Below are 23,645 nucleotides of genomic sequence, written 5' to 3'. Positions count from 1 at the left end.
TACGGATGTATCTAGAAACATCCATATCTAGATAAATCCAAGACAAGTAATTCGGAACAGAGAGAGTAGTTGTCAAGTTAAATAACTGTGCTTTTTGCTATTCGATCGTTGTCAGTATATAGAGCCTAAGCTAACATACTACTCCCTTCGTTCCTAAATGTAAGTCTTTTTAGACATTTCAAATCGAATACAACATATGGATGTATGTAGACATATTTTAGAGTGTAGATTCACTCATTTTGCTTCGTATGTAGTCACTTGGTGGAATTTCTAGAAAGACTTATATTTGTTATTTCGTATGTTTTCACGATTATATATCCCCAACAGGCAGTCCGTCTATTTATCAGAAGTATAATTAAAACAAATGCTAACCATATCTTTAAGTTCTAGGTCCTATTAATTCCTTGTACTATAAATCCAAGACTTAGGGGAGCCGTTTTTTGTCATTCCGGTCTCTCCTAATAAATTCATAATAACATAATGCTTTCCTTTAGGCCCATAAATGACGAAACAATATGCACTTGACAACATTCCCAGCGATTGCGTAGCATAATTAAGCATCTTTCAAGCACTTACATCAATTAGGCAAATCAAATTTTAGTTGAGCAAATATTTGACAAGCAAACCACTATAATATTCGCCAATAATTTTATCATCTGTTCATGTGCAGAGTTTGGATATCTCGGGAAAGAATGGACTGCTTTACAAAATGCTTGGTTTGATCAATGGACAATGGAAATATGCACTACAGAGCAACAAGACTACTATCTTCAAAAAGTAGTTTCCGGCTTTCAGCCAATAAGAACGCACTAGATGTGGATCTCTTCAACAGCTATCACTGGATTTCTAGTCTTTGATCCATCTCCTTTTCCTAGGATGTCCTTGCTTCACCATATAAACCCGGCCATAAACCCAACTTCTTCTAGGTCCAGAAAGAGATCTCTGCAGAGCAATGTCAAAAAGTGAAGCCATGGTAGGTGTTGTTTTACACTGTCACGATATCTACATGTAGAACTGCAAATTCTCACCAAGACTTCCAAATCTGAATTTTGTCTCAGTTAAAAAATTTGAAATTTTCATTCAAGTATGTGTCCTGCAACAGTGTGTTGATCTTGTGTGTCAAATGTGGTATAGGGGCCTGAACGTGCTTATCTATCATCTTATCAGTGAAGGGATTGCAGAGTATGTCACTGTGCAAGAACTTGATGTAGATTTAGCAAGATCATAATCTGACAAAAAACACAACAGCTGTAAAGGCTGTAAAAAAACTACAGGTATTCCACATACCTCGACTTTAGTACGGTACTCCAATGGACACTCGCAGACATGGCATTCTGCCTTGTGGGGTGCTTTAATGGATTTATCCGTCTTCACGAATGCAAACACCTAGCAAGAACATGCTTTGCTTACTCAGATGACCAAAATGTTGTACTCAAAGAATATGGATCAATTTTCAACACTAAAAGGAGCCATGATGGGCAACTACTAGAAGCAAAACTAACCTGCTCACCGCAATTGGGGCAAGAGCCTTTTAGTGCAACCACATTGTTTGTCAACAGGCCTTGCAATGCACCAACTTAAAAAACAAAAAGATGATTTAAGATGCGTGGAGAACACAATTTCGCAAACTGAACACGAAAATCATGATACTACTGATATAACATAGAAACAATATCTACTGAAGAACTTTCCTTACCTGACGCGGATGCAACCGGATAGCCAATCAGATAGCCTAGTCCGATCAAAACCATGTGGTTCACCCTTGTTATCCCGTCAAGCGACTTAGCAGCAGAGAAGAGAGACCTTGCTCCGAATGCGTCCCCGAACGCCAGGCTCAGAGTGTAGAAGCTTGGAACCAGGAACGCCGAGGTACCAAGCAGGAGCAGCAGCGTCCAGATGCTCGACAGTGCCATAAACATCGAGTGGTCCTCCTGCCCTATACCCAAATGTCAACCAAAACACTGAATTGTGAGTCTGTAAGTAAATGGAACACTGGGTAGATTTGGCTAGAAGAAACAGGGGTGAATTTTCACAGAAAGGTTTACCTCGGCGTCCGCGTACGCCGACTGTCGCTTGAGGCTGCAGCGGGGGTATTTTATGACCGACGGGGAGCCGTAGACCCGGAGCTTCAACTAGCAAGGTCAAGGACACATGTACTGTTAGGATGCGGATGCAAATACGCGACAGCGAATGGGGTTTGGATCAGGTGGTGTGTGCTAATGTGGATATACGTAAGTTAGCTGATTGTAGGCCTGTTTTGTTCACCTCAACTTTGTCGAACATGTCGTCGACAATCAGAGGCTGGCCACTGTAGTAGGAATCCCTGGCCTGCCATGAAAGATGGTACTAGATTATATACAAGTAGACATGGTGATGAGCTTGGCTCGCCTAATAATGTACAGCAGGCAACATGAATTGTACAACATCAAAAGGTACAGTATGAAACACAAAAAGATTGCAACTTTCAGTTAGTTATACTGGTATTAAGGTTAATCTTTAAAAAGAAAAGAAAACTGCAACTTTTAGTTAATTTCAGGTTCATGATGAACTGTAGCTGAAGCTGCTAACAAGCCGGTGTGTAATCTGATGGAATGGGACATGAGCAATAGCGAACTCGATGGAACCTGCAGGCGGCAGTATAAAAAAGACCGTGCAGCAGGCAACATTGTTTACAGGTTACAGCATCAAAAGGTGCAGTATGGAATAGTACAAAGAGATTGCAGGCTTTCAGTTAATTTCAGGTTCATGTTGAACTGTGGCTGAGGCTACTAATAACAAGCCGGTGTGTAATCTGATGGGATGGCGAACTCGATCGAACCTGCAGGCGGTAGTATCAAAAAGATTGCGCGGCAGACAACATTGCTTACAGCACCAAAGGGCACAGTATGAGATACAGAAAGATTGCAGACTTTCAGTTAATTTCTTCAGGTTCATGATTAACTGTGTGCAATCTGATGGCATGGAAGGTGAGCAAGAGTGGGACTGGAATTACCTGGCGGTAGAGCGCCTCGAGCATCTCCTGGCTGGCGGTCTCGATGGGCCCGACGTAGAGGCACGACGGCCCCTCCCCCGCCCCCGCCCCCGCCGCCGCCGCACAGATGCGCAGCCCCACCCGGGGCGCCCGCGGCCGGCCGAGGCGCCCGTTCCCGGGGGCCACCGGGGCCGCGGCGGCGGCGGCCATGGACGGTGCACACTGTCTGCGCGTATCCAGCCGGCGCGTGCTCTCCCCCTCGTCCTCCTCCCGTACGGACCTCTGCTGCTGGTGGTGGTGGTAGATAGCGCGAGGTGGGGAGGGAGGCTGGGCGTGCAAGGAAAAGAATCCGGCGAGGGGGGAGCGGGGGATGCGTGGAGGCCTCACGCACGGCGGGAAGCGGACAAAAATGGGAAGAGATTTCCGGTGGTGGTTGCTTGGGGGCAAGAAACGCCGGAGGAGGAAGAGTGTGTGGCTGCGGTGACCGGAGACTGGTGGATGCTAGCTGCTCATTTGCCGGTCAGCTGCCTGCCAAGATGTGGGAGAAGAGATTTCATCTCATCTCATCTCATCTCATTCTCTGTCCGTATCTGGATGGGCTTTGGCACAAAATATCAGCATTTTTTCCCCAAAGAGAGCAAGATCAGATCCAAGTAACCCAACTTAAAAAGCAACCAACAGAGAACATTGACAAACTCTTGAAAAATCCCAGGCCCGGGCCCAACTTGGCCTGGTCATCGGGCCTAGATTCCAGACCCAGCCTCAGCCCATCAGAGGAAAAGTCCGCCGGGTCGGGCTTTTGCCGGCTAGGCCGGGCCGGGTATCCCATGGCCAGGTTTATCTGTGATCCTATCCAGTGCAGGGAAATTCCGCCCAAAATTCCCACATGTTTGCATGTTTTTCACCTACTTTTAGGGAGCTGCTACGCGTCGGCCGGTGGCTCTTTTAAAAAGATCCGCCGCCTCGCGAGCCATTCGATTGCGTGACACGCGTCATTCAATCCTCCTCTCTAATTTCCTGCAATAATGTTCTTATTGCAAGATCTGGTCTTCTTTGATTTCCTGCAACAAGACCTTTGTTGCGAAACCTCATCTTCTACAATTTTCTGCAACAAGACCCATGTTGCAAAACCTCTTCTTCTTTAGTTTTCTACAACAAGACCCTTAGAAAAATTGCAATAACATCTCCCACCGCATCTAATTTTCTGCAACAACATTTTCACGCGTCTAATTTTCTGCAACAATATCTTTCATGCGTCTAATTTTCCGCAACATCTTTCACGCGTCTAATTTTTTGCAACAAGATCCTTGTTGCAAAAATTAAAACAACATCTTCGCCGCATCTAATTTTCTGCAACAGGGCCCATGTTGCAAAATTTGCAACAACATCCCCGGCCGCTCGCGTACTTGCGCGGTCTGCCACTATTCTGCAACAACGCCGTTGTTGCGGAGGTAACATGGCGCCACAAACACCAGGAGGGCTCGCGCCTGAAGCTTCTGCGCTGCCTAGCGACCCCGCTGCCCGCCGGCTAGCCCTTTCTCCGGTGCGCCGCGCCTTCCCCCTCCCATGACCTCCCCTCTCTCTCACCTCCATCTCCTTCTCTTCACAGGAACCATGCTAGCGGCAGTCGAGTCCTTCGCCTCCGACTGCTTTCTCGGCGAGCTCGAGCCAAATTCGCGCCCGGGGAAGGAAAGATGTGAGTGGCACGGGGAACCGCTTCGCTTGGCAGCGCTGATTCATGAGGAAGGAGATTCGGGAGAAGAGGATAAGGTACGAGGCGAGGCGTGGCTGTTGCAAATAATGTGGTGGTGGGGTCCAGAATGGACGCATGGCATGCAACCAAGACGACGGATGCGAGCGTGATTATCCGCCGAGTGATATGAATCATTTCCCTTTTATTTACCGGAAAAAATCCCCACCAGCCGGTTGATTACACGGCCGCCGCTCCATGCGCTTGACACGTGGCCCACTAGACCACTCATGTCTTCTCCCTCGTCTTATCTCTTCGTCTCTCTCCCTCATCTTATCTCTTCGTCTCTCTCCCTCATCTGATCTCTTTCCCAACCTCTCTGTCCCGTATAAAAGTGCATGACAATGGCGTACATCTCGCCGATGAGTAGGATGGTGAGTGGTCAGAGCTCTAGCGCTCGCCGATGGCATCGCGATGGCGGGAATTGGTGGTGCCACTCGCCCTCATCATCGTCCGGTGGGAGCTCGTGACGAACGACAATGGTCTTTTTTTTGCAACGCCCGGTCTGTTGCAAGGAAGATTTCTGCAACATAAGTCATATCGTAAATATTTCTTCTATAACATCGTGTATAAAGGAGAAGACAAAGAAAACAAATCTCATCACCTTAGTTGCACAGTTTTTCTGCAACAATACCTCTGTTACAAAAAAAAAGTGAAGACAGAAAAATAAATTTCGCAACACGACCAATGTTGCGAAAAAATCTGCAACACAAGACAATCTTTATTACAAGTGTTTCCGCAACAAAATCTCTGTTGCGAAGTAGTGGAAGACGTTTAGCCACTTGATTTTCCCAGATTCGCTAGCTCGCGAGGCGGTGGATCAATTAAAAAGATCCGCCAACCGACGATTAGCAGCCTGATACGTCTCCAATATATCTATAATTTTTTTATTGTTCCATGTTATATTATATCCTGTTTTGGACATTATTGGGCTTTATTATACACTTTTATATTATTTTTGGGACTAACCTACTAACCGGGGGCCAGCCCAGAATTGCTGTTTTTTGCCTATTTCATAGTTTCGCAGAAAAAGAATATCAAACAGAGTCCAAACAGAATGAAACCTTCGGGACGTGATTTTCGGAACAAACGTGATCCAGAGGACTTGGACCCTACGTCAAGAAAGCAACCAGGAAGGCACGAGGTAGGGGGCGCGCCTACCCCCCTCCCCCCCGGCGCGCCCTCCACCCTCGTGGGGCCCACGTTGCTCCACCGACGTACTCCTTCCTCCTATATATACCTACGTACCCCCAAACTACCAGATACGGAGCCAAAAACCTAATTCCACCACCGCAACCTTCTGTACCCGTGAGATCCCATCTTGGGGCCTTTTCCGGAGCTCCGCTGGAGGGGCATCGATCATGGAGGGCTTCTACATCAACACCATAGCCTCTCCGATGATGTGTGAGTAGTTTACTTCAGACCTTCGGGTCCATAGTTATTAGCTAGATGGCTTCTTCTCTCTTTTTGGATCTCAATACAATGTTCTCCCCCTCTCTTGTGGATATCTATTCGATGTAATCTTCTTTTGCGGTGTGTTTGTTGAGACCGATGAATTGTGGGTTTATGATCAAGTTTATCTATGAACAATATTTGAATCTTCTCTGAATTCTTTTATGTATGATTGGTTATCTTTGCAAGTCTCTTCAAATTATCAGTTTGGTTTGGCCTACTAGATTGATCTTTCTTGCAATGGGAGAAGTGCTTAGCTTTGGGTTCAATCTTGTCCTTTCCCAGTGACAGTAGAGGCAGCCAGGCACGTATTGTATTGTTGCCATCGAGGATAATAAGAGGGGTTTATATCATATTGCATAAGTTTATTCCTCTACATCAAGTAATCTTACTTAAGGCGTTACTCTGTTCTTTTGAACTTAATACTTTAGATGCATGCTGGATAGCGGTCGATGTGTGAAGTAATTGTAGTAGATGCAGGCAGGAGTCGGTTTACTTGTCTCGGACGTGATGTCTATATACATGATCATACCTAGATATTCTCATAACTATGCTCAATTCTGTCAATTGCTCAACAGTAATTTGTTTACCCACCGTAATACTTATGCTCTCGGGAGAAGCCACTAGTGAAACCTATGGCCCCCGGGTCTATTTTCCATCATATTAATCTTTCGTCAACAAGCTATTTCTTTTGCCGTTTTATTTTGCTTTATTTACTTTGCATCTTTATCATAAAAATACCAAAAATATTATCTTATCATATCTATCAGATCTCACTTTCGTAAGTGACCGTGAAGGGATTGACAACCCCTTTATTGCGTTGGTTGCGAGGATTCTATTTGTTTGTGTAGGTGCGAGGGACTCGCGTGTGGCCTCCTACTGGATTGATACCTTGGTTCTCAAAAATTGAGGGAAATACTTATGCTACTTTGCTGCATCACCCTTTTTTCTTCAAGGAAAAACGAACGTAGTGCTCAAGAGGTAGCAAGAAGGATTTATGGCGCCGTTGCCGGGGAGTCTACGCAAAAGTCAACATACCAAGTACCCATCACAAACCCTTATCTCCTGCATTACATTATTTGCCATTTGTCTCTTGTTTTCCTCTTTTCCACTTCACCCTTGCCATTTTATTTGCCCTCTCTCTCCATCCTCCTTCTCTTTCCCTATTTGCCTCGTTTTGCCCGTTTCTTGTTTGCTTGTGTATTGGATTGCTTGCCTGTCACGATGGCTCAAGATAATACTAAATTGTGTGACTTTACCAATACCAACAACAATGATTTTATTAGCACTCCGATTGCTCCTCTTACCGATGCTGAATCTTGTGAAATTAATGCTGCTTTGTTGAATCTTGTCATGAAAGATCCGTTTTCCGGCCTTCCTAGTGAAGATGTTGCTACCCATCTAAACAACTTTGTTGATTTGTGTGATATGCAAAAGAAGAAAGATGTGGATAATTATATTGTTAAATTGAGGCTATTCCCGTTTTCCCTTAGAGATCGTGCTAAAGCTTGGTTTTCGTCTTTGCCTAAAAATAGTATTGATTCATGGAATAAGTGCAAAGATGCTTTTATCTCTAAGTATTTTCCTCCCGCTAAAATCATCTCTCTTAGAAATGATATTATGAATTTTAAGCAACTTGATCATGAACATGTTGCACAATCTTGGGAGAGGATGAAATTAATGATACGTAATTGCCCTACACATGGTTTGAATCTTTGGATGATTATACAAAACTTTTATGCTGGATTGAATTTTGCTTCTAGAAATCTTTTAGATTCGGCCGCGGGAGGAACTTTTATGGAAATCACTTTAGGAGAAGCTACAAAACTCCTAGATGATATTATGGTTAATTATTCTCAATGGCACACCGAAAGATCTACTCATAAAAAAGTGCATGCAATTGAAGAGATTAATGTTTTGAGTGGAAAGATGGATGAACTTATGAAATTGTTTGCTAACAAGAGTGCTCCTACTGATCCTAATGATATGTCTTTGTCTACCTTGATTGAGAATAATAATGAATCTATGGATGTGAATTTTGTTGGTAGGAACAATTTTGGTAATAACGCGCATGGAAGTAATTTTAGTTCTAGGCCGTTCCCTAGTAATTCCTCTAATAATTATGGTAATTCCTACAACAATTCCTATGGAAATTATAATAAGATGCCCTCTGATTTTGAATCTAATATTAAAGAATTTATTACCTCGCAAAAGAGTTTCAATGCTTTGGTTGAAGAAAAATTGCTTAAGATTGCTGAGTTGCCTAGGAACGTTGATAGAATTTCTCTTGATGTTGATTCTTTGAAACTTAGATCTATTCCACCTAAGCATGATATCAATGAGTCTCTCAAAGCCATGAGAATTTCCATTGATGAGTGCAAAAAAAGAACTGCTAGGATGCCTGCTAAGAAAGATTGCTCTATAAAAGCGTGTTCTTCTAGTTTCCATGAAAATAAAGATGAAGATCTAAAAGTTATTGATATGTCCCCTATTAAATCTTTGTTTTGCAATATGAATCTTGATAATGATGGGACTGAATATGATCCACCTTTACCTACAAGGCGTTCCAAAAATTCGGAGTCTTTAGATCTTGATGCTAAAATTGTTAAAAGTGGGATTGAAGAGGTCAAAACTTTAAATATCAATGAACCCACTATTTTGGATTTCAAGGAATTTAATTATGATAATTGCTCTTTGATAGATTGTATTTCCTTGTTGCAATCCGTGTTAAATTCTCCTCATGCTTATAGTCAAAATAAAGCTTTTACTAAACATATCGTTGATGCTTTGATGCAATCTTATGAAGAAAAACTTGAGTTGGAAATTTCTATCCCTAGAAAACTTTATGATGAGTGGGAACCTACAATAAAAATTAAAATTAAAGATCATGAGTGCTATCCTTTGCGTGATTTGGGTGCTAGTGTTTCCACGATTCCAAAGACTTTGTGTGATTTGCTAGGTTTCCGTGAATTTTGATGATTGCTCTTTAAATTTGCACTTTGCTGATTCCACTATTAAGAAATCTATGGGAAGAATTAATGATGTTCTTATTGTTGCAAATAGGAATTATGTACCCGTAGATTTTATTGTTCTTGATATAGATTGCAATCCTTCATGTCCTATTATTGTTGGTATACCTTTCCTTAGAACGATTGGTGCAATTATTGATATGAATGAAGGGAATATTAGATTCCAATTTCTGTTAAGGAAAGGCATGGAACACTTCCCTAGAAAGAAAATAAAATTCGGAAATGTTAACGCCCACACGTGTGGGCGTTTGCATCTCGCCCACACGTGTGGATCCGTGTCCGTTCGTGAGAGCACGAATCTTGGCATGTTTTTTAGTGCCACGTAGGACTGGTCTGGTGTGTGGGCGTTCAGCCGGTCACCCACATGGCCGTTTCACCACACAGGAGGGGCTGGTGTGTGGGCGTTTAGCAGTTCGCCCACATGCCACTTTGCACGCACACACAAGGGCTAGTGTGTGGGCATTTGGCATCTTGCCCACACGCCCTTCTCCTCTCCCACACCCAAGCTGCTAGGTGCCATGTGTTTTTGCACTGCACATGGCAACTACCCCTAGTGTGCTTTTATAAGCAGGTGGCAACTCTCTTTTTTTACCCGAGTTTGCCATGTGTTTTGCAGGGTACACGGCAACTGCCTAGTGTGCACGTAAGCAGATGGCAACTCTCTTTTACCAGGTTGTCATATGTTTTTGCATGGTACATGGCAACTGCCCTAACGTGCATGTACATGGTAACTGCCCTAACATGCACGTAAGCAGATGACAACTCTTCCTTTTTACATGGCAACTGCCCTAGCATGCTTGTGAGCACATGGCAACTCTCTCAACTGCCTAGTGTTAGTATGTGCCAACTCCTAAAGTTACGAAATCATGAAAACTACATTAGATTAGACCATACATGGCAACTGCAGTTGAGCAATCATGGCAACTGCAGTTGTTCGACATGGCAACCGTAGTTCAGCGACATGGCAACTGCAATTAAACGAACATGGACGAGGGTCTGGACCATGGCAACTGCGGGCGCGCGGTGACCGTCACGCGTGGCGTGCGGGACCAGGAGGTACGAGGCCTGACATACGGGCGTGTGGGTGTTATCAACTTCGTGCACACGCACGCGTGTGAGAGGGATCGGGAGGGAAAAAAAGAGACGTGTGGGCGCTAATTGTTTTGCCCACACGTAGGTGTGTGGGTTGTTCCTCTTATACACCACACAAAATGTGTGGGCGGACTCCCTAACGCCCGCACGTGTGGCACTTATCGGCGTCCATAAAATTACCTTATGAATCTATTATGAGAGCGACTTATGGATTGCCTACAAAAATGGTAATACCTAGATTTATCTTCGCTTTTATGCCTAGCTAGGGGCGTTAAACGATAGCGCTTGTTGGGAGGCAACCCAATTTTATTTTTATTCCTTGCTTTTTTCTCCTGTTTAGTAATAAATAATTTATCTAGCCTCTGTTTTGGTTGTGTTTTTTGTGTTTAATTAGTGTTTGTGTCAAATAGAACCGTTGGGAAGACTTGGGAAAAGTCTTTTTGATCTTGCTGTAAAAACAGAAACTTTAGCGCTTACGAGAACTGCTGCCATTTTTATTTGGAAGGTGCTATTTAGTTAATTCTTTTTGAATATGATTAATAGATAAATTCCTCACATCCAGCAATTTATTTTAGAATTTTATGAGTTCCATAAGCATACGTATGATCCACATTACTACAGACTGTTCTGTTTTTGACAGATTCTGTTTTCTATGTGTTGTTTGCGTATTTTGATGAATCTATGAGTAGTATCGGAGGGTATGAACCATAGATAAGTTATAATACAGTAGATATTACACAAATATGAATTTAGAATGATTTCATTACAGTACCTTAAAGTGATGTTTCATTTTCTTTCGCTAACGGAGCTCACGAGATTTTCTACTTTAAGTTTTGCATTGTGAAGTTTTCAAGTTTTGGGTAAAAGATTTGATGGATTATGGAACAAGGAGTGGCAAGAGCCTAATCTTGGGGATGCCCATGGCACTCGAAGATAATCTATGGACACATAAAAGCCAAAGCTTGGGGATGCCCCGGAAGGCATCCCCTCTTTCGTCTACTTCCATCGGTAACTTTACTTGGAGCTATATTTTTATTCACCACATGATATGTGTTTTGCTTGGAGCATCTTGTATTATTTGAGTCTTTATTTGTTAGTTTACCACAATCATCCTTACTGTACACACCTTTTGAGAGAGACTCACATGATTTGAAAATTATTAGAATACTTTATGTGCTTCACTTATATCTTTCGAGCTATATAGTTTTTGCTCTAGTGCTTCACTTATATCTTTTAGAGCATGGTGGTGGATTTGTTTTATAGAAACAATTGTTCTCTCATGCTTCACTTAGATTATTTTAAGAGTCCTACAAAACAGCGTGGTAATTTGCTTTAATCATGATAGGCATTCAAGATTAGTAAATTTTTTTCTTATGAGTGTGTTGAATACTATGAGAAGTTTGATACTTGATAATTGTTTTGAGATATGGAGATGGTGATATTAGAGTCATGCTAGTTGAGTAGTTGTGAATTTGAGGAATACTTGTGTTGAAGTTTGTGATTCCCGTGGCATGCACGTATGGTGAACCGTTATGTGATGAAGTTAGAGCATGATTTATTTATTTATTGTCTTCCTTATGAGTGGCGGTCGGGGACGGGCGATGGTCTTTTCCTACCAATCTACCCCCCTAGGAGCATGCGCATAATACTTTGCTTCGATAACTTGTAAATTTTTGCAATAAGTATATGAGTTCTTTAGGACTAATGTTGAGTCCATGTATTATATGCACTTTCTTCCTTCCACCATTGCTAGCCTCTCTAATACCGCGCACTTTTTTTCGCCGGTATCATAAACCCACCAAATACCTTCCTCAAAACAGCCACCATACCTACCTATCATGGCATTTTCATAGCCATTCTGAGATATATTGCCATGCAACTTACCACTGTTCTGTTTATTATGACACGCTCCATCATTGTCATATTGCTTTGCATGATCATGTAGTTGACATTGTATTTGTGGCAAAGCCACCGTTCATAATTCTTTCATACATGTCACTCTTGATTCATTGCATATCTCGGTACACCGCCAGAGGCATTCACATAGAGTCATATTTTGTTCTAAGTATCGAGTTGTAATTGTTGAGTTGTAAGTAAATAAAAGTGTGATGATCATCATTTTTAGAGCATTGTCCCAAGTGAGGAAAGGATGATGGAGACTATGATTCCCGCACAAGTCGGGATGAGACTCCAGACTAAAAAAAGAGGCCATAAAAAAAGGTCCAAATAAAAAAATGAGAGAAAAAGAGAGAAGGGACAATGCTACTATCCTTTTACCACACTTATGCTTCAAAGTAGCACCATGATCTTCATGATAGGGAGTCTCCTATGATATCACTTTCATATACTAGTGGGAATTTTTCATTATAGAACTTGGCTTGTATATTCCAATGATGGGCTTCCTCAAAATGCCCCAGGTCTTCGTGAGCAAGCGAGTTGGATGCACACCCACTTAGTTGTTGAGCTTTCATATACTTATAGCTCTAGTGCATCCGTTGCATGGCAATCTCTACTCACTCACATTGATATCTATTAATGGGTATCTCCATAGCCCATTGATACGCCTAGTTGATGTGAGACTATCTTCTCCTTTTTTGTCTTCTCCACAACCACCATTCTATTCCACATATAATGCTATATACATGGCTCACACTCATGTATTGCGTGAAGATTGAAAAAGTTTGAGAACACCAAAAGTATGAAACAATTGCTTGGCTTGTCATCGGGGTTGTGCATGATTTAAATACTTTGTGTGGTGAAGATAGAGCATAGCCAGACTATATGTTTTGTAGCGATAACTTTCTTTGGCCATGTTATTTTGAGAAGACATAATTGCTTAGTTAGTATGCTTGAAGTATTATTATTTTTATGTCAATATTAAACTTTAGTCTTGAAACTTTCGGATCTGAATATTCATACCACAATTAAGAGAATTACATTGAAATTATGCCAAGTAATATTCCACATCAAAAATTCTGTTTTTATCATTTACCTACTCGAGGACGAGCAGGAATTAAAGCTTGGGGATGCTTGATACGTCTCCAACGTATCTATAATTTTTTATTGTTCCATGCTATATTATATTCTGTTTTGGACATTATTGGGCTTTATTATAAACTATATTATTTTTGGGACTAACCTACTAACCGGAGGCCCAACCCAGAATTGCTGTTTTTTTGCCTATTTCAGAGTTTCGCAGAAAAAGAATATCAAACAGAGTCCAAACGGAATAAAACCTTCGGGAACGTGATTTTCGGAACGAACGTGATCCAGAGGATTTGGACCCTATGTCAAGAAAGCAACCAGGAAGGCACGAGGTAGGGGGGCACGCCCTCCACCCTCGTGGGGCACACGTTGCTCCACCGACGTACTCCTTCCTCCTATATATACCTACGTACCCCCAAACTACCAGATACGGAGCCAAAAACCTAATTCCACCGTCGCAACCTTCTATACCTGTGAGATCCCATCTTGGGGCCTTTTCCGGAGCTCCACCAGAGGGGGCATCGATCACGGAGGGCTTCTACATCAACACCATAGCCTCTCCGATGATGTGTGAGTAGTTTACTTCAGACCTTCGGGTCCATAGTTATTAGCTAGATGGCTTCTTCTCTCTTTTTGGATCTCAATACAATGTTCTCCCCCTCTCTTGTGGATATCTATTCGATGTAATCTTCTTCTGCGGTGTGTTTGTTGAGACCGATGAATTGTGGGTTTATGATCAAGTTTATCTATGAACAATATTTGAATCTTCTCTGAATTCTTTTATGTATGATTGGTTATCTTTGCAAGTCTCTTCGAGATATCAGTTTGGTTTGGCCTACTAGATTGATCTTTCTTGCAATGGGAGAAGTGCTTAGCTTTGGGTTCAATCTTGCGGTGTCCTTTTCCAGTGACAGTAGAGGCAGCAAGGCACGTATTGTATTGTTGCCATCGAGGATAACAAGATGGGGTTTATATCATACTACATGAGTTTATTCCTCTACATCACGTAATCTTACTTAAGGCGTTACTCTGTTCACATAGCGGTCGATGTGTGAAGTAATTGTAGTAGATGCAGGCAGGAGTCGGTCTACTTGTCTCAGACGTGATGTCTATATACATGATCATACCTAGATATTCTTATAACTATGCTCAATTCTATCAATTGCTCAACAGTAATTTGTTTACCCACCATAATACTTATGCTCTCGGGAGAAGCCACTAGTGAAACCTATGGTCCCCGGGTCTATTTTCCATCATATTAATCTTCCGTCAACAAGCTATTTCTTTTGCTGTTTTATTTTGCTTTATTACTTTGCATCTTTATCATAAAAATACCAAAAATATTATCTTATCATATCTATCAGATCTCACTTTCATAAGTGACCGTGAAGGGATTGACAACCCCTTTATTACGTTGGTTGCGAGGATTTTATTTGTTTTTGTAGGTGCGAGGGACTCGTGCGTGGCCTCCTACTGGATTGATACCTTGGTTCTTAAAAACTGAGGGGAATACTTACGCTACTTTGCTACATCACCCTTTTTTCTTCAAGGGAAAACCAACGCAGTGCTCAAGAGGTAGCACAACCTTTATTTACTCATCTATCAACAAATAGTACTCTCCATTTTTATTTACTCTGCGTATTAGGTTTAACCGAAGTCAAATTTCATAAAGTTTGACCAAGTTTATAGAAAAAATTTAAACATTTACCATAACAAATCTATATGATCTGAATCTAAAAGTACATTCAATAATGAATCTAATGGTATTGATTTATTATTGTATATGTCGATATTTTTGTTTATAAACTTTGTCAAAGTTTAGAAATCTTGACTTTGACCAAAGCGGAGGGAGTATAAAATATAAGATGCCTTAGAGACTTGAGTAGATCAGTTCAAATTCAAGTAGCCCAAATATAAGAGTTAATTACATAAACTTTCTTTGCGGGTATATTTTCATACACAAACTTTCAGATAACCGAACACTTTCCGAAAAAATTATTTTAGATAAGCATAACACTTTCAGATAATCAAAACCGAAACTGCCGACGGTGCCCATAACACATATAGCTTAACTAAAGCTTTTAAACTACCATTGATTAACTCACAATAAGAGGAGTAGATCATAAACACTTTAGGAACAGAACATGGATGAGCATAAAAGAGCACGACGACCCACTCGTCGTCTTTTGGAGTCTGATCGACGACATCTCGTGCATCGCTCCCGCTTGCCTCAATGTCATGCGCACTCGACGACCACGACAACGGAGACGATATGCTGACTGTGTCACCCTCTTTTCTTCCTCTGCTGCCACAAATAGGTACATGGTTCGACCTGAGTGCGCAATTGGTCTGCCATGAAGACGCACCCTAGTTTCTACACTCGGGAGCGGCGTTGTTGTTTTTTTGGCCACATGACGTCGTGCTTCTGTGGTCGCGCGCGTTGTTTTCTCGCAAGCGGTGTCGTCAAAGACCATTTGTATCGCATTAGATAGGACACATGCGACGATCTCGCAGCCCATTTGGCTTGTTATGACGGTGTGAAATGATGTCTACATCATTGTGGCATACTGCAGCTCACCCTGTCGATACATCAGCAGCTCGGCGGTGGCTCCTCCATGTCATCATAGTCGGCATTTCTGCCACCCATCACCACACACATCATCGTGCACGAACAACTGAACCTGCTCATCGTGGGTGAGCTTGGGAGCCGTCGGCATAAGTGCAACTGGTGTATCTGGCTCTATCGCCAGCGTAAGTACGGTTGGCGCACTTGCTCCTTCAGGTGATCAATGTTCCATAAACGCTGCCATAACTGGTAGCTTCTAGCAAATCATGCAGGTGTGGATAGGAAAAATTTATGAATTAGGGCAAAATCAAATAAATTTTTTTATACCAAACTTTTATACTTATTTTTTTATCATACAACAATATTAAAGAGTATACATTTTATTATTTAGTTGGTAATAACCAATGTTTTTCTTATCGGTTGTAATATATGTCACAGATCACTTTATTTATGCTAAATTTAAATTAGTGATATAACATAAGTTATATTTTTAAAAAATTGTGTGACAATTCCACAAATTATATATTGCATATTTACATATTTGTATGTATGTGCATATGTTCATTTATAATTTAGTTTAATTAAATATTATGTTATAAGTTTTAAAATAATAATATCCAACTAATATCTTATAGTGGTTTCTAGTGTATTATTAGATGTTCATATTTCTAGAACCTTATAGAGTATAAATTGCACCATTTGTAAATGTATTGCAAGTTAGATTCGATAATATGTTCAACATATGTGATGCCGTTAAGGCTTGTGCGGGAACCTAGGCGCACATTCACCCTTGATGGGACGTGACATAAGTGGGTCTCTAGCCTACCCCCTCACAACACTTTTACCATAATATCAGAGGCGACACATGGTCTTGTGAGGCCACCTAATGAGACTGGTTTGACTTGTCAGAGCTAGCCGGACGACCTTTTACTACACGACGTGGAAACTTAGCCTGCTAAGCAGTTGGCTGAACGGAAAGCCCTTCTTGTGCGTAGGTTGGCAAATACCTTCAACATTTCCAAGACTAAGGTGATTTATGTCACCTCAGAGGTGGCCCGGCTGTGAGATGACTCTAGGGAAGTTTTGTTGAACCAACTTCAAGGATGCGATCAAAGACGGCGTGCAACTGATATGACCTAGGTGCGACCAAGCTTGAAGATTAGTTCAGGGGCTACTGTTGATTTCCCGGTTGAGGGGGTCTGTGCCACGTCAGTCCCCGGCCTGATGGGCCAGGCTGTGGACCCCTAGGTCTTCAGTCCTGGGCCATATTAGGCGGCCCATGATGAATTCTATAGAGACGTTGGCGGACTTGACATACAAGACTATAAGACGGGGCCATGAAGAAATCTACCGCCACCTACATAGCCGACTAGGATATGTAACCCTACAACCATGAGTGCACTATATAAGCTAAGGGTTGGCTAGTAGATAGACAAAGTACAATCTCTTGGTATTTTACATGTATTTTGTGCACACTCCCACACAAATAAGTACATGCAGGATGCTAGGTATTATCTCCTCCGGAGAGTCCGAACCTAGGTAAAACCATGCTTCTGTTACCAACGTGCCAAACCGCCTAGATATAGACAAAGTACCCTGTCGAAGGATCTGCTAGATTTAGCTCCGAAGCACGAGAAGAAGAAATCATGACATGATACTCACCTCAACAAATAAAAGAACAACCACTCGGTAGCCAATATTTTAATGGTCCTTTCTCTCACTCGAGTCCCCTTGAGACTCGCCTCAATAAAGTCCTTCCGCTTTCATTCTCATCCACCAGCCGAGGCAAAATGGAGTGGGGAGTGGTTCCACTCCCACCGAGGCACGCCCCCCTCCCTCCCCCCTCGTCTCAGTCCAAACTGAAAACCCCAATCTTTCTCCAAGGGGCCCTCTTTCCAGCCGGCGAAACGAAATGCGCCAAATGCGGGCGAAATCCTTCAGATTTCGGACTCGATTAGGCGGGTTTCCCTCCGATTGATGAGATTCTCCGTGTTGCAGAGGACCTCGATGGATTCAAGAAGCGGCTGCGGGACCTGGGAGCTGACCTAGGGCAAGCCCTGTCCGGTAAGTGCAGACTGCAGGCCCTGGAATCTGCACCTTTGCTTTAATGCTGCAATCTGCGCAGTTCTTTGATTGGTTCGTGCTGTGCCTGAAATCTGCGTGTCAAATTTTTGCAGACAAACTCCGCGCTGAGTCGAAATGCGAGCGCGTCAGGGAGTCGATTTCAGCCTCGGCTGGTACGAGTGAGCAGCTCAGTAGCCTGATTACCGAGCAAAGGAACAGGAGAGAGTGGCTTGCCACGGTCATATCGAATGTGCTCGAGGGTAACTAAAAAGACTGTTAGTTTGGCATTTGGGGGAGTTATGGTGTTGCCGTATCTTGTCGATACAGCGTGGCTTTATATCTCTTGTCACGCGTGTTTCCTTCATTGAACTGCGCCGACGTAGTTTATATGACACTGATGTAATTCTCACATGCCATGGCAGCTGTCGAGGCTCTTGAAGCAACGAGCGATGAAGATGATACATGGAGGAAAGACATAGAAAAATCTCTATGCTGGTATCAAAACTTGCTTGGCTTCCAGGTTGTCGATGGAGGAGAAGGTAATTGATAATTTACTGCTATGCTTAAGTGAATTACGTTAACATCATGATTCCTCCTGATTTCCCTACTTTTTTCTTTTCTTCTTAAGGCGTGAAATTTGTATTTGACAAGGTTGACTTGCAAAGTCCTGAGAAGGAGTTTTCATTTTCGTTAAAGTTTGACAGTGATAGATATACCTGTGAGTTGGAATTTCACATGGATTCCGTCTTAAATTTATACCTTATATATTTCGTTTCACATGGTTGGTTGGTCGTAAAACACACTCTTTTTATTCGTAGCAGTACTTCGATGTAGTCCACCCGTGGAAGATTCTGAGGAACTGATGAAGGATTTGAACCTCACTAACGATCTAGTCAAGTTTGTAAGAATAATCCGACAGAGGTTCCAGGCTGCTGCTTTGAATGGTACCAAATATATTTTTCTTTTTTTTTGTACGAACAAGCATCAAGTTTATAAGCATCTTATATTAGTACAATAAACAATCTGTATTTCCTTACTTTACTTCTGCGTGCTAGTAAGGCGCAATAAGCCTATAAGCTTCATCAGGTCTGTTTTCCCCCAGTAACCATATGAGGCTTATTTCCTGGAACTCCAAACTGTATCTGATGTCAACATTACAGAGGTTCTATAAGTTGATGACTTTTTGGTTCTGGCGTTTGAGAATTGCCCAAACCATATGTCAAATGTTCCAAATAATCCAGTGTATGATCTTCACATACAAGACTGGGTCTTCTATTTTCTTTTCATGGAACTGAACCTTCCTTTGCTTGTTTATTCACATAAGCTTTTGTCCTTTGTCATGTAATCTTTAATTTTTTTTATTTCTTTTTCTTTCACAGGGGATCTTCCTGTAAGCCCAACTGTTTGTTCAGATGCTTCCGCTATACCCATCTCAACTCCGGTGATAAAGTCAGTTGACTCCAGAAGCAAAAATGATAGAGATAGAAGTAATTCTCAAAGTAAGAACAGGAAGCCGGCTCTTCCTGCTAAGAGAAAAGCTTCTGTCCTATCGGCAGCATCTCCTGGTTCTGTGCGTCGCTCCACGCGTTTTGTGGTAACCGTCTCAACACCCCTATTTTCAGTTTAGCATTATCTAGAGGAACATGAAACCTGGAATTCTTAAACTGCCACCCCGTACTTATGATAGCTTTCTATAAATCGGGACCGTCTGGCCTTTGGTCTAGAAAATACTCTGGAGGAAAACAGCTTGTACACCAAAATATCAATTCTGATTATTATTCCCATGTTGCAGATAATACAGTAGCAAGTCGGATGTACCTACTTTTTGTTCGATATTGCTTCTTTGCGCATGTGGTTTCCGTGGAGCAAGTAATAAATGTTTCAGAGGGCTAGATCAGTTTCTGCGTATAATGAATCACTGCCAGACTACTCCCTTCATAGGCCTTCCGGAACTTAGAGATTTACCACTAATTGGTCTAGCAATGATTTCTCGCTAAATTTTAAAACACCACAAAATTTGGTATGACGTAGGGCTAGTATCCTGTCAGTAAGAACGACAAATCTGTGGCCTTCCAGTTTTTGTTGCACTGTTGGATAGCCAGTGTCAGGCAACCAATATTTTCTTTGCAGTGTGCACATTTACTTGGTATTAAGAATAAGGCAATGAAAACTGAGGTGTGGTTTTTCTTGAGAGAAAAAGTGCCATGAAAAACTGGGCTTTATGTACTAATTTCTGTCCAGTTTTGCGCTCTGCTTATGCAAACCTCATACGCAGTTATGCAAATAACACGATTTGCCCCCATTGTTTTGCGCAGGGGAACGAGGGAGTCACCAGCTGATGCGTACCCTGACCTGGCCAAACTAATTCTTAACCGATGATTTGGCCTTGGCCATCCCGCTCTTCCCCCTGTAAACGTCGTTGCGCAGCAGACTCGGCTATTGTTCAATCCCCATTAACTCCCCAAATGCTATTCTTCAGTCCCCTTTAACTAGCACCGATGGCTTGGCTCGCAGAAAGCCTGCGGAATCGTTTGTCGATCGTTTAGAACAGAGTTTGGTGTGGCCTCCGAAGTGTTGGCGTGATTTTGGACATGGTTTTTGTTGCGGGGAGGCTTGGTGCCGAAGGTGGATGTAATTTTGGGTGTGGTTTGCTCTGTCTGCAATGTAGGATCTATTGTTGAGCCTATGTAGTGCCGTGCAATGTTGTTCCCTACCGGTCGAGATCTTCGGCGTATGTTCAGTTCATAGCCATTTCGCCCGCTTGCATCTGTTTATGGCTAATGCCACCATACTTGTGTCGTGCCACTTTTGTAGTAGCATATAAATTTGTGTTATGCTTTGCCAAAATGGTGACCAGCCTTTTGTTGTTCATATATGTTGATCGTTTGATCTGCAAGAACGGAATCTCTAGGGAAATCGTTCTGCCACTCTGTTTGGAGGGAAAATTTCATCGGCACGGGCATCTTGGTAAAAATTAATTTTTGTTTTTGTTCTTGTGTTGTCAAGCACTCTCTGGTTCAAAATTCATGTGGTTTTCTAAATCGTATTGAGATCCACTTCGATCATGTGTTCTTTATATTCACGCGTGTTAAAAATCCCGCGAAACAAAATGGCCATTATCGAAAAGCAAGATTTCCTTTTTTTCCATTTTTTTGTCGTTGTTGTTGCAAAATCCGGCTCTGAACCGAACAATGCCAATCAAGGCCACTAATGATTTCTCTAAAAAAAAGTTCACTCATGATGGGCCAATGATTTGCCTTTCACTTTTCTAGGGGCATACACGCGATATTTGACATCATCCGAGGGGCTGCGCGCAAAACTCCCAACCACCAACCATACACGCACGAGATCTTCTTTTCAGTCCAAAGGAGGGAAAGACGACTGTTTTCCTCCGCCTCGATCCCATCGCCGCCCCCTCCTCCCTCGATCTCGCCGCCGTCGCGCCATGGCGAAGGCGAAGCCGTCGTCGTCGGCGAAGAAGCAGGCGGCGAAGAGCCAGGGGGCTCAGCAGGGCGGCGGGGCCGGGCACGCGGCGCCGTCCGGGCTCGCGCGGTACCTCGACCCGGAGGCGCCGTGGGACAAGGACCAGCTGCTGGACGCCGTGCACTGGATCCGCCAGGCCGTGGCGCTCGCCTGCGGCCTCCTCTGGGGCGCCGTCCCGCTCGTCGGCGCCCCCTGGATCGTCCTGTAAGCGCCCCGAATCTCCAGCCCCCCTTTTTCTTTCTTTGTCTGGCTTTCTCTCTTGCCCGTGGAGTCGTGCCCGGCTGCGGCTCCCCTCTCGCCTCACCGGCTATCCGCTCTCCTCGAGCTCCTCCTCCGACCCCTTCCCGGTCCGTGCAACGAATTCGGCCGGAGGGAGGCCTGGTGGAGCGGGAGAGGTGGTCACCGCCGTCCGCGCAGGTGATCCGTGGCGCGGCCGCGGCGCTGACCGGGGAGTAGAGGCCGGGCAGCGGGCGCGGCGGATGCTGGAGGTCGCAGTGGATGTGGTGGATGCGATGGGCTGGCGGACGCGGGAGGTTGTAGCGGATGCGGCGGCGACAGAGGAGCAGAGACTTGCCGGCACAGAACTGTCATGGAGTGGTGGGGCATCCAGCCGCTCTTGCTCTTCTTGCGCTATGATTGCGGCCATGTAGAGTAGCTCCTCTTCGTCGGACGAGGAATCCAGGAAGTATTGCCAGGCCAAGCTGCGACGGCGGCGGCTCATCTCGTTGCGGGGAGACAACGGAGAGATGGGGAATGGGATGTGGAATGGAGACAGAGCCAGGGGTGTGTGAGTGTGTGTGTGTGAGAGAGAGAGAGACATAAGGGAGATGAACTTGTGTATATGGACGCAAAAACTAGCCGTTGGAGAACTATAAAAAAAGGACAGACCGGTGCACATAGCTCCCGCTCACGCAGGGTCCGGGGAAGGGCCCGACCACTTTGGGTGGTCTTTGGTACGGAGGTGGCTCCCGTGACGTGCTCACATGTCAGTGGCCCAACTGCAGGGTGCAGTACAAGTGGTTGTTTCTAGGACTCGAACCCGTGACCTCATGGTCAACAGTTTTACCGCTGCCCCAAGGCGCCCCTTCATTGGAGAACTAGCTGTTACAAATGTTATTTAGGGGGTGCCATTTGGGGGTGCTGCTGGAGTTGAACGAAGTTTAGGGGGAATATGTTTGTTCAGGGAGTTGCTGGATTTGCAAGGCCTGAGCACAGCACACATGTTCTTGTAGTACCTCAATTGGGATCTCCTTTTTTTTGGGCCTCGATGGAGTGTATGGCTCTTGCCGTTTCAGTTATTTTTGGTATTGTAAGTAATAATAGCTGTTTTCAAATTTGGAATGCGGGCAACGTTTTCGTACAAAATTGAGACCCAGTGTTGCTGCCATGAGCCCATTGAGATGTATTTTTTGTTGGAATATGTTTTCGGTTATTAGGACCCTGTTTTGGCTACCTGTATGCGAGCTCTTGATGGTTATAATGCCTGATTTCTCACAGGTTCGTGGCCATTTCTTCTGGCATAATTTACTGGTACTATGCGCACCTATTGAAGGTCGACGAGGAAGAATTCGGAGGCCATGGCGCGCTGCTTCAGGAGGGGATGTTCGCATCTTTCACCCTTTTCCTGGTAAGTGATTCATTCAACAGTTTTTGTTTCAGCAGTTCCAATCTAGTTGCATCCCAAGCAAATCTGAAATCATTCTTAAACCCAGACTGTGTCTATTGGTTCTTTCTACCATGCTGATGTTGCCGATCTCTGTAACCATTCTGAAATCCAGACTGCCATGTGCATCTGCAGTAGCAAGTACATAAAAGCTTTAAGTAGTGGTAGCACGTAGCAATCACATTACTTATTTGGCAATGCATATTCAATCAGCAGATGATGGTTACTGACAAGATGATTGTTGTTGCTTGTTGCAGCTTTCATGGATCCTTGTGTACAGTTTGGTTCACTTTTGATGAGAAGCTCCTTTGTTGAACATACCGTGATTTGGGATCGGATTGGCGGAAAAAAATTCACCAGAACTCTGTAGATTATCAAAGAGCCCTAGAACAGCAATGTATCAAATCGGTTCAGGCAGTAATGTTGTTTCTGAATCCCAGTGTAATTTTGATAGAACATCTTAGCATATCAGTTGTTGGCAGAACATGTTCAGTATGCTTGACATGTAACTATTGGATATCATTCTCTTGCATCGATTCAATAAAACGTTTTAACATGTAGATCAACAACAACAACAACAACAAAGCCTT

The 23,645-nt window shown here is 43.4% G+C and overlaps 3 protein-coding genes across 3 annotated transcripts; 2 read left to right on the top strand and 1 right to left on the bottom strand.

Annotated features, from left to right (window-relative positions):
• Window positions 1–610: 610 nt before the first annotated feature.
• On the bottom strand, window positions 611–3,800 carry LOC119350059. Its single transcript, XM_037618085.1, has 8 exons — window positions 3,651–3,800; window positions 2,993–3,472; window positions 2,266–2,328; window positions 2,046–2,132; window positions 1,697–1,931; window positions 1,503–1,576; window positions 1,288–1,386; window positions 611–942 (listed from the first exon to the last, which is right to left on the bottom strand). The coding sequence occupies exons 1-8, from the start codon at window positions 3,798–3,800 to the stop codon at window positions 847–849; spliced, it is 1,284 nt and encodes a 427-aa protein (XP_037473982.1). The 3' UTR covers window positions 611–846.
• Window positions 3,801–4,585: 785 nt separating this feature from the next.
• On the top strand, window positions 4,586–20,732 carry LOC119350048 (kinetochore protein SPC25 homolog). The gene is made up of 8 exons (XM_037618078.1): window positions 4,586–4,741; window positions 17,804–17,909; window positions 18,023–18,169; window positions 18,332–18,448; window positions 18,538–18,627; window positions 18,731–18,853; window positions 19,289–19,503; window positions 20,225–20,732. The coding sequence occupies exons 1-8, from the start codon at window positions 4,586–4,588 to the stop codon at window positions 20,246–20,248; spliced, it is 978 nt and encodes a 325-aa protein (XP_037473975.1). The 3' UTR covers window positions 20,249–20,732.
• Window positions 20,733–21,260: 528 nt separating this feature from the next.
• On the top strand, window positions 21,261–23,615 carry LOC119359410 (respirasome Complex Assembly Factor 1-like). Its single transcript, XM_037625616.1, has 3 exons — window positions 21,261–21,596; window positions 22,890–23,019; window positions 23,313–23,615. The coding sequence occupies exons 1-3, from the start codon at window positions 21,355–21,357 to the stop codon at window positions 23,349–23,351; spliced, it is 411 nt and encodes a 136-aa protein (XP_037481513.1). The 5' UTR covers window positions 21,261–21,354; the 3' UTR covers window positions 23,352–23,615.
• Window positions 23,616–23,645: the final 30 nt, after the last annotated feature.

Source organism: Triticum dicoccoides, chromosome 1A, assembly GCF_002162155.2.
Source record: "Triticum dicoccoides isolate Atlit2015 ecotype Zavitan chromosome 1A, WEW_v2.0, whole genome shotgun sequence".
Classification (NCBI taxonomy): domain Eukaryota; kingdom Viridiplantae; phylum Streptophyta; class Magnoliopsida; order Poales; family Poaceae; genus Triticum; species Triticum dicoccoides.
This window is presented reverse-complemented; position numbering and strand designations above follow the sequence as displayed.

Coding starts and splice junctions, on each gene's coding strand:
- LOC119350059 (XM_037618085.1), bottom strand. CDS start 3,800: ATGGGATACCCGGCCCGGCCTAGCCGGCAAAAGCCCGACCCGGCGGAC. Junction 1,387..1,502: donor GCCCCAATTGCGGTGAGCAG/GTTAGTTTTGCT, acceptor TGTTCTTGCTAG/GTGTTTGCATTCGTGAAGAC. Junction 943..1,287: donor AGTACCGTACTAAAGTCGAG/GTATGTGGAATA, acceptor ATTGCTCTGCAG/AGATCTCTTTCTGGACCTAG.
- LOC119350048 (XM_037618078.1), top strand. CDS start 4,586: ATGCTAGCGGCAGTCGAGTCCTTCGCCTCCGACTGCTTTCTCGGCGAG. Junction 4,742..17,803: donor ATTCGGGAGAAGAGGATAAG/GTACGAGGCGAG, acceptor GGACTCGATTAG/GCGGGTTTCCCTCCGATTGA. Junction 17,910..18,022: donor CCTAGGGCAAGCCCTGTCCG/GTAAGTGCAGAC, acceptor AAATTTTTGCAG/ACAAACTCCGCGCTGAGTCG.
- LOC119359410 (XM_037625616.1), top strand. CDS start 21,355: ATGGCGAAGGCGAAGCCGTCGTCGTCGGCGAAGAAGCAGGCGGCGAAG. Junction 21,597..22,889: donor GGCGCCCCCTGGATCGTCCT/GTAAGCGCCCCG, acceptor GATTTCTCACAG/GTTCGTGGCCATTTCTTCTG. Junction 23,020..23,312: donor CATCTTTCACCCTTTTCCTG/GTAAGTGATTCA, acceptor TGCTTGTTGCAG/CTTTCATGGATCCTTGTGTA.